Here is a 13413-nt window from a genome sequence, read left to right on the forward strand (position 1 = left end):
GAATTCTACATGACATTTAGAGAAGAACTACGGCCATTTACTCTTTAAACTTTTCAATGAAATTGAAAGGGAAGCAATACTTCCAAATTCATTCCTGGAAGCAAGTGTTTCTTTTTCCTCCAAAACCAGAGAAAGACCTAACCAAATAAGAGAAATACAGGCCAATCTCCTTAATGAACATAGATGCAAAAATCCTCAATAAGATACTGGCAAACAGAATACAGAGGATCATCAAGAAGATCATACATCCGGACCAAGCTGGATTTATTCCAGGGATGGTTCAACATATATAAATCAATAAATGTAATACACTATATTAACAGAGTCAAGGACAAAAACGATATGATTGTCTCAATAGATGCAAAAAAAGGATTCAACGAAATTCAACACCCATTCATGATAAAAGCCCTGCAGGGGCTGGGGATTTAGCTCAGTGGTTCCACCACCTGCCTCGAAAACACAAGGACCTGAGTTTGACTCCCTGTACAAAAACAAACAAACAAAAAAGAACAACAACAACAAAAAAAAACCTGCAGAAAATTGGGATAGTCTATCTCAACTTGATAAAGGCTATCTATAAAAAAACCAACAGCCAACATCATATTAAATGGCCAAAAACTGAAAACCTTCACACTAAAATCAGAACAAGGATGTCCACTATCACCACTCCTGTTCAATATACTTCTGGAAACGTTAGCCATAGCAATTAGACATGAGAAAGAAATTAAAGCAATAAAAATAGGAAAGGAAAAAGTTAAACTGTCATTACTTGCTGATGATATGATACTCTACACAGAAGACACAAAAAACTCTGCCAAAAGACTTCTAAACTTAATTGACACTTTCAGCAGAGCAGATGGATACAAGGTCAACATTCAAAAATTCACAGCCTTCCTGTATAGAAATAACAGACTCACTGAGAGAGAAATTAAGGAAACAATTCCTTTCATGATAGCATCCAAAAAATGAAGTATCTAGGAATCAATCCAACAAAGGAAGCAAAAGACCTCTACATTGAAAACTACAGCACTCTTGAAAAAGAGATTGAAGAGGATATAAGAAAATGGAAAGATATCCCCTGCTCCTGGGTAGGAAGAATCAACATAGTCATATGGCCATGCTACCAAAACTGCTATACAAGATTTAATGCAATCGCATCTGAAATTCCAACAGTATATTTTACAGAACTAGAGAAAATAATCCAAAAATTCATTTGGAACCAAAAGAGATCTAGAATAGCAAAAGCAATTCTAGGTAACAAAGACATGACAAGGGCTAGCACAATCCCCAACTTGAAACTATACTACAAAGCCACTGTGATAAAAACAGCATGGTACTGGCAAAGAAAAACACCCAAGGATCAGTGGAATAGATTGGAAGATACAGAAATAATTCCAGAAGTACTCGGCTACCTCATCTTTGACAAAAGGTGCCAACCATCCTCAGTGGAGGAAAGACAGCCTCTTTAGTTAGTTGTGTTGGGAAAACTGGATTTCAACCTACCAAAGATTAAAACTAGACCCTATCTTTACCATGCACCAAACTAAAATCCAAATGGATTAAAGATCCAAATATTAAAACAGAAACTCTAAACTTGCTAGAAGATAAATTAAGAAGAATTCTCGAAGACATTGGCATAGGAAAAGACTTTTTGAACAAATCCTCAATAGCACAGGAACTAGCACAAAGAATCAACAACTGGGATCTCACTTTATTAAAAAGCTTCTGCAGTACAAAAGAAACCACCAACAGAGCCAAGAGACAACCTATAATGTGGGAAAAAATGTTTACTAGCTGCTCTTCAAAAGACTATTACCTAGAATATATAAAGAACTCAAAACAATCAGCCCCTCAAATATAAAGATCCAGTTCAAAAATTGGCATCTGAAATGAAGAGACATTTCTCAGACAAAGAAGTACCAAATAAACATATGAAAAAATGTTCAACATCACTGGTCACTGGAGAGATGCAGATGAAAACAACACTGAGATTCCACCTCATCCCAAAAAGAATGGCTGCTATCAAGAAACCAACTAATAACAAATGCTGGCAGGGCTGTGGAGAGAAAGGAACCCTTCTCCATTGTTGGGAGTGCAGACTGGTGCAACCACTGTGGAAATCAATATAGAAATACCTCAAAGAACGAGGATTACAGGTCCCATTTGACCCAACTATTCCTCTGCGGGGTATCTTTCCAAAATAATTAAAATAATCATACAATGGTGATATAAGTGCATCCGTGTTTATAACAGCCTAGTTTGTAATAGCTAAAACTTGGAAACAGCCTAATTACCCATCAAATGGAGACTGGATAAAGAAGATGTAATTTTTCTATAAAATGGAGTATTAGCCTTAAGAATGAGAAACTAGAGTCATTCATAGGAAAATGGATGTATATTGAGGCCATACTCTTAAGTGAAATAAATAAGATACACATGTGTAAATACCGAATAGTTTCTCTGGTGTAAAAAAATTAAAAGTGTAAATAAGATCCCAATTGTATAATTGATAATGTGAAATAGGAAGAAAAGGGCTAAAGGTGTAGGAGAAGTGGGAAGGGTAGGGGAAAGGAAATAAGGGATAAGAAAAAAATATGAGAAAAGCAAAAAATGGAAACAAAGTCTTTGTGAAGAGGGGAGAGTGGAGGGGGGGTGGGGGTATGGGAAAAAATGAGAAACAAGATCCCAATGATGAATGTAACTGTACTATATACTTAAAAAGTACCAATAAACTCAATTTTAAAAAATATATACACACACATACACACACACACACACTCTGAGATGTACAACCAGCACCACATTCAATTTTAGAACACTTTCATCATTCCCAAAAGAACCAGTCAATCCCCACTTCCCTCACCCCTCGGCTCCTGGAAACCACTAACCCACTTTCAGTGGCTGTGGGTTTACAGATTCTAGACACTGCATATAAAGGAGATGTGTGTGTATGGCCATTGCTCCGGCTTCTCCCACCGAGCAGTGTTCTTGGGCTCATCCATGGGGCAGCACAGGCCCACGCTTCGCTCCTTCACCAGCTGGGGTGTGCGGACGATCACACTGTTTATGCACACACCAGCTGATGGGCCTGTGGGTTATTTCTACTTCTGGGCTGCCATGAATAAAGATCTTATGGACATCTGAACTCAGGACCTTGCACTTGCAAGGCAGGCATGGTACCACTGAGCTAAATCTGCAGCCCTGTATTTTTTGTTTTGTTTTGTTTTGGTACCAGGGATTGAACTCAGGACTTTATGCTTGTGAGGCAGGTGGTGGAACCACTAACCTAAATCCCCAGCCCTAGATATCTGGTTTTCTTGGTACCAGGGGTGGACACCTGTTTTTAAGTGGATACATTTTCATCTGTCTGGAGTAGATGCTGCCTACAAATGGAATCATCAGATCATAAGTACCTTGTATTTAAAAATAAAATTCAGGGGGCCAGGAATTCAGCTCCGTGGCACCGCACCTGCCTTACAAGGACAAGGTCCTGAGTTTGATGCCTGGCACCAGCAAAAAATAAATAAAAATAAAATTAAAAATAAAAATAAAATTCTGCCATCTGCCCCCGACACATCATCTGTGTCCTGGGAGGAACACGATCATAGAGCGTCAGCCCTATCAGATTTGGGCCAGAAGCCCCAATCGGTGGCCCCTTCTAGGGCCCTGACAACTGTAATTTACTACTTCCAACTGCCTAGACCCTGCAGTGAGGTCTAGTGTTCAGGGGAGGTTGGAGCTAAACCTGAGGCTTGTGAAGGTCTGCCTTCCTCAGCCTCCCTCCCCAGGATGCCCAGCGCCGGGTACCTTGCCTGTAGAGTGCAGCTGCATAGCGGGATGTGTTGCTGGTGGTCTGGGAAGAGCAGAAGGTTTGCTTGTCCATCAGCTTCCTAGGAGCACAAGGAGAACCAAGGTTAAGGGGAAGGAAGCCCTAGAACTTCAGCCCAGACACAAAAATGTACCAGCTAGTAATCAGGACCGTGAGGCCACTGCCATCTACCTCAGGTGGGAGCCAGAGGGTGAGAAGGAACAAAGATGAGTGATGGTGGGAGCCCAAGGGCCAACTTCCCGCAGCCCGGAACCCAGAAGAAGGAACTAAGGGGGTGGGGAGGCAGGAGGCCACATGCTCCAGAAGCCTTCAGAGGCTCCAATTGACCCAGCTGTGCTCAGCTCGGGCCCAACACTCACGAGGAGTAGGTGCTGCTCTCATCAGCACAGGCGCCATCCACATTCAGTGCGATCTGCTCCCCTTTGCTGCGGCAATAGTTGGGATTCAGGGTGTCGATGGCCATCTCCATCTCTACCTGGAGGCACCAAGCACCCCACCTGCTGAGGACCCCAAGGCAAAGGTCTCCAGGGACATCCCCGACCTGGTCCCTGCCCAGAAGCAACGCTGACACATGTCCATTCCCACGGACCCCAGGCTTCAGTCCCCACCAGAGGCCACAAACCCAAATTCCAACACAAACACCAGAGAAGTTATCTGGGGGTGGGGTAGTTCCTGCAGCCACTCTACTCTCAAAGATCCAAATGAGGTGTAAACATTTAAAACCCGGGATATCTCTCATCGACAGCCTCATCTCCAGCTTAACTTGAAAACTCGGCAGAACCGGCAATCCAGGTCAGCTCTATTGCATGACCACGGGGACTGGCGCTCTGAGGCTCCAGATTTTCCTCAGACCAGCCCTCCTTCTTACTTACCCCTGCCTACCCTGGGGATCTGAGCTCACACAGGGCCTGGTTCTCCTTCACCTTGCACCTCATTCCTCCCCAGAGCTGCCCACTTTCAGGAAACCCCTTCGCTCTGCTCCCAGGGCCCCGTGAGGAGCTGCTCTCTTCTGGGCTTCCCACTCCATCAGTACCCTCCTCCGGCCCCCACTTCATCAAAGAGGGCCGCCCCACCTTCTGCTGCTTGGGCTTGATCTTGGCTGACAGATGCGGAATGTCATCATAGGTCATCGAGGCTGGACGCACAGGGTACTGGGGAGAAGAAGGGAACCATCAGCCCGCCCAGCCCTGAATGAAGCTGGGCTTCACCTACTGCCAAGAGAATCAAAATCCATCCCCAAGCCCAAAGCAGAAACCACAGTACCCTGAAGCCCCAAGCCTCCATCCTTGAGGCTCCCCCAGTCTCAGCTGTAGTCTTAGACACATTCGCTCCTCTTAGCCTCCTCCAAAGGGCAGGGCAGTCCTAGGGTTTGTCCAGCGACAAGGCCAAGCACCAGGAACTCAGCCCACAGAGCACAGCAGCAGGTGCAGAAGCAAGGGCCTAAGGGGCTGCGGTCAGCACACGGGCCACCAGGTGGGAAACAAGACCGAGGCTGGCAAGGGATGCTCACTGTGCCGTGCAATGGGCGCAGGGAACTCATAACCCTCCTCTCTTTCCTGCGTGCTGCAAACTTTCCTACAACACACTGCTGAAGAGATGGGGAAGGGGCAGGAATAGCCTGCTCCTTGCTCTCTGGGGTCCACCTTCCTATGTAGTTATCATTATGGTTTGGGTCTAGATGTCCCCTAAAAGCCTCAGGTGGCCATGGCAGCTGCATCCAGATGGTGTGATGCTGGGATTAAGGGTGTGATCACTAAATCAGCCCATTGACTGGTTTGGCACCGCCCTGCTCTTACTGGACACAATATAAGGGACAGAAAGAGGATCATCTACTTCCTTGCTGCTTTCGCTGTCTTCTGAATGACATGAACAGCCGTACCTCTGCCACGTGCCACCCTGCCCTAGAGCCCTCCGATTACGGACTGTGGTCTCTAAATGAACCTCTCCACCTTTATCTTGGGTGTTAGGTATTTTGTCTCAGCAACAAGAAAACTCACTAAGACACTACTAACTCAGACATCGTTCCACATGGGCCCTCAGCACACCCCTGCCCCTGCAGCAGTGTGGGCAGAAGACCCATGGTTGACCCATCCTCAATAGCCCCGCCCGATGCTGCCTGACAGGCGACAGCCTCCACAGAGCGGAGAGAAGCGCGGCAGCCACGAGTGTGAGCTCTACCTCTGGGCAGCTGTGCTCCAGCCAAGAAAGTGGTCATTTCCTAAAAGCTCACTGAAAGCAGCAGTGACTCATCCCTGCTACCTGCAGGAAGTGGGGGAAGCTCTAGTGGCAGGAAGAGCTGAGCCTTTGAGAAGGGCCAGCGCAGGGCTGGGCCTGCCCCTAACACCCTAGGAGGCCCCGGTCCGCTGAGGACCAGGGCCAGACCAAGATCACCTGCCTTTGGGCTCGGGAGGGCAGTAGCGCCCACACAGGGTCTGAAACAGGCCTGGGCTCTGGTCATAACACTATGTGCTACCTGTGTCCTCCCCTCCCACGGTGCCATGTGCACATGAGGCAACACAGCTGACACTGACACAGGGCCTGGCACACAGTGCACACACGGAGTCGCCGCCACCGACACCATCGCTGTGGTCAGCCAAGAACACAGGACCACAGTCCCACAGCCAAAGAGCAGACCCCTGAGAACAGACCCAGGACTCTCCCAACCTGTCCTAGCCCGGAAGAATCAGGAACCTCATTGTGCCTTTTTCCTCATATGCAACACAGGGATGAAAGCACTCAAAATAACTACCCCACCGGGGCCAGGGATTTAGCTCAGTGGTGCCATCACCTGCCTCATAAGTGCAAGGTCCTGAGTTAGAGCCTCCGTACCAAAAGAAAAAAAAAAAAGCCCTACTGTTGAGACACTGTAAAATGGTGCAAAATAGTCCAGTAGTCTTCAAAAAAGTGAAATGCAATGTTACCACTTGACCCAGCCATTCCATTTCTAGAGACCCAACCCAGGAGAAATGAAACACATGTCCATATGAGCTAGTACTCAGATACTCATGGGTGCATTATTCAAGGGAGCCAAGAGAAAACAATCCAAGGGCCGTCAGCTGATGAATGGATAAACAAACTGTGGTATAACATACAACGGTATGTTCTTTAGCCACAGAAAATGAAGCTACAACATGGGTCAACTCCACACATGCACCATTTCCTCAATATGAAACGTCCAGAACAGGCAAATCCACAGGGATGGAAAGTAAGTTAATGGTTGCCGAGGGCTGATGGTGCAGGGGGCGGCAGGGGGACCAGGGATTGACTGATACACATAGGGTTTCCTTTAGGGGGACGAATATGTACTAAAATAAACTGTGGTGCTGGGTACACAGCCCTATGGACAGACTAAAATCCGCTGCACTGTGCACTTGAGTGGGGAAACTGTACAGTGTATAAACTGCACCTCAATAATGCCGTCGTAAGAATATGACAACCACCAGGGTAGAGTTATTGTGAGAGTCAATGAGTGAACTTGTGAGCAGTGCCTGCATACAGCGAGGTTCGATGCCTCTTAGCTGCCGTAAGATCCCAGCCCTGCCAGGCAGCACCCACAGCTGTCAGGACTGAGACCTGGCGGCTGTTATGGAGCCGCTCCAGAAGCCTCTCAAGCCTCCCAACAGCCGGAGGCCCTGTTAGTGCCAATTCTACACCAGGGAGTGCTCAGGCACTGTAATGTGGACCCCGCGTGACACAGGCATGACTGTATCACCACCTTGTAAATGAGGAAACGGAGGCCCTGAGATTAAGGAACGTGCCTGAGGACCAGAGGCTAACAGCTGCTAGAGCTGGGTCTCATCTGGGTAGCCCCCGCCCAGCCTGAGCTTAGGCACACAGCTCGGCTCTGCCTCCTGCACGCTGCCTTCTGTGCACATCTTTGAAAACAAACTTTAACTTGTTCTTGACATGAAGGAAACTACCTTATCACACTTGGAACCAAGAATGCTGAGCAAGGCTGAGGCACCCACGTCTCCTTCCACAGCACCACCCCCATGGCTCTTGCCCTTTACCTTCAAGTCCTGAGATTACCTGAAACAGATAGAGCTTCTCTGCCAGGCTTTTGGCCAAGTACACGTCGATCTGGGAACAAGGGGAGAAGACTTAACCGGGTCACCCGACACAGCACTGCCTCCCCAGGCAAGCACACGCCCTCCAATTCAGAGAGGCAGTTTTGGGGAAGAGCAAATAGCTTGACTCATGCTAAAAACCAAGGATATCAGGACTCAGACTGGATACATTTGGGACGCCCTCCCACAGCTCCCAGGTGACCAGGACAAGCACCTGCCTGGCCCCTTAACCAAGTTCACTCCAGCCCACTGAGAACACACTTCCCTTGGACTGCAAGTTCCTGGAGTCAGGTTAGGCGCTGAGAGCCAAGCAGGACAGGGCCTGTCTACACCCAAGTTCCCTCTGATGGCTGCCACCTCACTTCTCCTGGATTAGACTGTCACCCTGCATTTAAGGTGGTCTGCAAGGCCCTTCACAACCCATTTCTTTCTTCCTCGCTGACCACCCCAACCCCTCAGCCACTTCCCAGCTCTCCCACCCCCAGGCCTTTGCACACACACCTGCTGCACCTCCTTCCACCGGAATGCCCTTTAGCCTCTCTTGAGTGTTTCCTAAGCCTCAAGGATTCACTTATCTTTAAAGACTCAGCTGGAGTCACCACCTGAACAAAAGCACTCCAGGGCCCTGGCTGCAGAGTGCGCTGCCTCTGTCCCTTGGGCTAGCACGGATGCTCTTTTATAACTCCTGTCTCAGCAGTGTTGCTGCAGCTTAAAGGCACTTAAATAACTCAAACCCAAACAGCAAGTCAGCAGCATCCCCCAAACCTGGCAGGATCCTCCTTCTCCCGGCCCCTGCCTTTCAAACCAGAGGTGAGGCTCCAGACACAAAGCGGGAGGCCAGGGGCAGAGGCAGTTACTTTTTGCTTTTTGACTTCCAAAGGCCTAAGTGCTGGGTCGAAAGGGTTCTGCACACGGTGAGTCTGTCTACACACAACTCTCTCTCCTTGTAGTTTCTTCTGGAAACTGCCTCCACACACTGCATCCTGAGATTCCTTCCTCATCTGCCCCGCCCACACCCTATGAGCTTCTCAGGGACAGGGACACAGCCCTGCTCACTGCTCCATCACAGCACACAGTGGATGAGACGGGCTGCTGCATGACTGAATCTGCTGAGCCCAGGGAGGGAGCTGTCAAACCCACTCATTCACTCAGCAGTCACTGAGTATCTATCTATTCAGTGCCAGGTACTACAGTACTTGGGTTCCCAAGAGTGGTGAACAGACAAAAAGGCAAATGAACTCAAGTTCAGGGCCGGTCAGGGAAGGCCCTGGTGATAAGGGGGTGCTGGATCAGAGATGGGGGAAGGGAAGGGTTACCTACACAGGTTTGGGGGTCAACAGCAGAGGGAACAGTAAGGACTAGGGGCCCTCAAGACAGCAACAGGTCCCAGACGTGGGAGGGACTCAGCCCCTCTCCCTGTGGCCCTGCAGTTACCTCCTGTACGACTGGGTCATCCTCTTCATTGGCCATACTAGGGGAGCCAGCTGAGCAGTCCTTGGACTCGATCTGCAAGGGGGAGAGAGAGAGACCTGGGCCATCAGCCAGTCTTTCAACCACAGGCCAGGGAGAATATTCTTCCACAGGCCCAGCACCGAGAGGGAAGAGCCTTTCTCTCTGATCTATAGCATGGACAGCCAACCACATACCCCACTGACACATACCAGGAGGGAGGGCAGGAGGGAGGGGACCAAAGGGAGGAAACAAACTAGAAAGGCAGACACAAACAACCAAACATCGAGTGAGAACTAGATGACCTGACTCAACACATGTGGGCTGCACCTCTTTGGAAAAATAAACGAGGACCGGTCTCTGACCACTCAGCCAGGCCAGAGAAGGGAGGCTGGCTGGTCCATGGCACCACTGACACACTCAGGACCACCAGCCACAGGGAAGCTTCGAGGGACAGCCAGGTGTCAAACAGGGAGACAGGTGGTTCAAGGCCTTTTGGGGACTCTGCCCTGGTACTAGATGACTTAAGCGTAAACCGAATGAGATAACTCTTCTATGTTTTTGGTCTAAAAATGACTCACTACCTCCTCTTTTCTTCTATATTCCATGTAACCACTCTATGAGGTGGCTTGACCGCCCCCTTTGTTCTCACTGTTTAAGATCCAGAAACAACAAGTCAGCGACCCTTACCCAAAGTCACATAGCAGGCAAGACAACCCACTGAACTTGAAGTCTAGGTCACAGGACTTAAGGTGACAGCTATGGGGTAGAAGGCCCTGCGGAGGACAGGGGCTCCCTGCTGAGGAAGGGGCACGCGAGTGAGGCTTGAAGGACAGGAAGATGGCCAAGCCAGGATGGCACGGGGAAAGTAAAATTCCAGCAAGTCCCCATCACAAGGCTGCTGGTCCTGCCAGGGGGACAGCAATTCACGGGGCTGTCCCTTCACCCACCCAAAGGGCAGGGGCGTCACGGCTAGGAGGAGAGCTGGACACCCACAGACTGCAGCGGTTCCCACACATCTTCATCTACTTATCATCCAAACCACTTTATAAAGGGCCACAATATCTCACCCAAAGATTCCATGTCTTGTGAAGCCCTCCCCAGAGGCTACCCGACATAACTCATCCCACCCTCAGACTGTCCACGGCACAAGGGCAGCAACCGCTGCTCCTTTCTCTCATCCCACACCAGCAAATCCTGCCGGCCTACCTCCACTACCACCTCCCGGCCCAGCCACAGGCTCCTGCGGGTCTCCATGCTTCCATCTTTGCCGCTGCAATCACTGCGAGACCCCACAGCCAGGGAGCCATCAGCCTCCCAGTCAGGGTCCGACCCTAGCGCCCTGCCGAGGCTCCCGTAGCAGCTCAGAGCCAGGCTTTAGATCCCACGAAGCCTCCCAACCCCACACTCGCCCCCACCACCGCCTCACTCTCCTCTCCCCTCCCAACCCACTCTGGTCCCTCGCAACTGCTCTACCCCAGGACATCCGCAGGGCTCCCTCCTTCACCTCTTCCAGAATTTTCCTCATTCCTAAGACCACCCCTGCCCCTTGCTATTCACAATTCCAAACTGCCCCCAACTGTTTTGTCCCTTGCTGTATCCCAGGGCCCAGCACACTGTGGGCACACAATATCTACTTGTCTGAACTCATGCACCACGGGGACCCAACTGAGTAAGGCTTGGGCAGAGGGAGAAGGGAAGTGTGTGGAAAGCATGACTGGTGGGGAAGAGGCCATTACAGCAGATCAAGAGATGGAGACAGTGAAAATCAGAAGTCAAATGGACAGTTTTAGGTGCCTGCTGGGGAAGGGACCTAAACGCACGGGGCTGCCAAATTCCACAGGCGTAATGTCAAGCACCGACCCTCTCTGCAGCTGGCTCCCTCTCAACTGGGGACTTGGGGCTGTGCAAAAGCACAGACCACACCCTAAGACACAGTGACCCTTACAAGGCGCTTTCACCCTGGGCCTCGGCCAGCCGCTAGCCCTGTCTAGCCTGGGACTGGGGGATCCTCTGGAGGCCTTGCAGCTGGAGGCTGCAGCTCCTCCTCCAGATACCACAGCTGATTGGACTACTGCGAAGGCTGACACCTCCCTGCAGCCTCTCAGACAACAGGATTCAACTCGGAGGCTTTCAAAGTTTTTCCTAAGACCCACGGGATGAAACACGTAAATGACCCAGAACACACACACACAATTATGTAACGGAAATGAGCTTTGACGTGCCCATTATTGTCCCTGATATATGTGTGGCAATTATGTTTTCTAGCCCTGTTCACTCCAAATGAAAACGCTAACTGGGTGCATGCCTGTAATTGAAGCACTCTGGGAAGCTGAGGCAGGGGAATCACAAGATAAGAGCCAGCCTGCACAATTTAGCAACTTAGATCCTGCCTCAGAAATTAAAAAAGGGCCAAGGATGTCGCTCAGGGTCAAGGCCCTGGGTTCAACCCCTTGGGGGGGGGTTCTGATGACAATTTCCTTAAGTTAATTTATACCCCAATAAATCTTGACCTGCAACTTTGAAAAGCAACGATCCAACAAGCTTCCCTGCAGCCGCTCTTTCCCACCTTCAATTCTCCCAGCAGCTGCCCGTCTTTGTAGTAAAGTAAACCACTACTCCTGTGATCACCACCTTCAGCTGTCACATAAACTCCCAACTCCTTTGCACAGCTCCCTCCAGGTGCTGTGGGATCCTTGCTTCCTCCCAACCATCTCCAGCTGACAGAGTGGCCACTAGCAGGACCTCCAATAAGCCAAGCCTCAGCCCACCTCAGGACCTTTGTTTATCAGCTGTTTCCCCCAGAGGACCCCTGGTCTGGCTTTTTGTTTTTTTGAGGCAGAGTCTCCCTATGTAGTGCAGGCTGTGCCTGAACTCACTATGTGCTTCAGGCCGGCGACCGTCAGGCCTCAGCCTCCCAAGTACTGTTACTGGCTGCTTTTTCATTAGATATAACCACTACCCTCCCCTCAGGACTGACAATCCCCCACCACCACGATCACACGCACACCCTATCTTAAACTTAAAGAGCCGCCTTCAAACTCCTTCCAATCACTACCACAACTCCGTGGTTTCTTTAGAGATTGTGTGAGAACCTGGAACTTCCTGCCCCATTTGCTTACGTGCTGCCTGTCTTCTGCCCCCGAATGTCAACGCCAAGAAGGGCTCTCAATGCTTCAGTTCCTGCACCCACAAAATGGAGATAATACTTCAGGCTGTCACGGGGATCATTACTTTCCAAAAAATAATTCACTGCTGTTTCCACAATATTTAAACAGTACCTAGCACCGAGCAGACGCCCAATATGGTACAATAAACAATTTACAGTTAATCTTTGCTTTCAGCCCTAGCCGTCGAGACATACCAGCCTTGATACAGAAATGGGACAGGTTCAGAGAAACCAACTTGCCAAGGTCACAGCGCCAGAGAACAGCGTAATCAAGACAGAAACCCAGGACTGGCTGATGTCAAAGAGCCTTATTCTTAACCACTGTGCAGCACACCTCTCCAGTAAAAGGCAGGATGGCGTAGTGGGTAAGAAGCTGGCCTGTAGACCAAGCCTGTACAGGTTCAAATCCCACCTTCACTGCTCTGTTAGCCTCGCGTGAACTGGATCACCTAGGTGTCCTTTCGAATTTTCATCCCCAAAACGGATTAAAAAAGTAACGACCGCCAGACAGAACGGCAGCCGGAGAGCATCAAATAAAGTAACAAATGTAACCGGTGGGACGGTTTGTTACTACGTGGCAAACATGTTTTCTTCCACTACAGAAGGTAAGAGACTCAGCTCCAAAAGAAGGCCCGCAAGCGAAGCCTCCCGGCCTGACCCTATTTAGCCCTCGCACCCCCCTATTACGTAGGAATCCCCATGACCCCCATCTCACAGGTGAGGGGGTACTGCTAAGGTCTCTCTAGGTCCCAGGCCCAGCGATTCCAAAACTGACACACCAGAGCGACTTTGCTTATTTCCTGACGCCGCCTCTGAACCAGGGTGAGGCCGTCTGCGCAGCACCGAGCTGGCTCTCCATGCACAGCGAACGCCGCCCGAGTCGCTGACCGAGGCGTCCG

General features: G+C 49.8%; 1 protein-coding gene across 4 annotated transcripts in view; it reads right to left on the reverse strand.

Annotated features, from left to right (window-relative positions):
- Positions 1–13314, reverse strand: part of Polr3e (RNA polymerase III subunit E) — a 33034-nt gene extending 19720 nt beyond the window's left edge. Inside the window, exons 1-6 of one of the 4 annotated variants that reach the window (XM_010623446.3) lie at positions 13294–13314; positions 9331–9402; positions 7859–7909; positions 4903–4980; positions 4189–4304; positions 3808–3890 (exon numbers count right to left, since the gene is read on the reverse strand). In XM_010623446.3, the coding sequence (XP_010621748.1) occupies positions 3808–3890; positions 4189–4304; positions 4903–4980; positions 7859–7909; positions 9331–9366 (364 nt within the window). In that variant the 5' untranslated portion in view covers positions 9367–9402; positions 13294–13314. Of the gene's footprint in view, positions 1–3807; positions 3891–4188; positions 4330–4902; positions 4984–7858; positions 7910–9330; positions 9403–13293 lie in introns of those variants that run through there. The other 3 variants (XM_010623447.3, XM_019207396.2, XM_010623448.3) reach the window with 3 other exon arrangements.
- Between the last annotated feature and the right edge of the window lie 99 nt (positions 13315–13413).

The sequence above is a fragment of the Fukomys damarensis genome, unplaced genomic scaffold (genome assembly GCF_012274545.1).
Source record: "Fukomys damarensis isolate Sample0158 unplaced genomic scaffold, DMR_v1.0_HiC HiC_scaffold_34, whole genome shotgun sequence".
NCBI classification, from domain to species: Eukaryota; Metazoa; Chordata; class Mammalia; order Rodentia; family Bathyergidae; genus Fukomys; species Fukomys damarensis.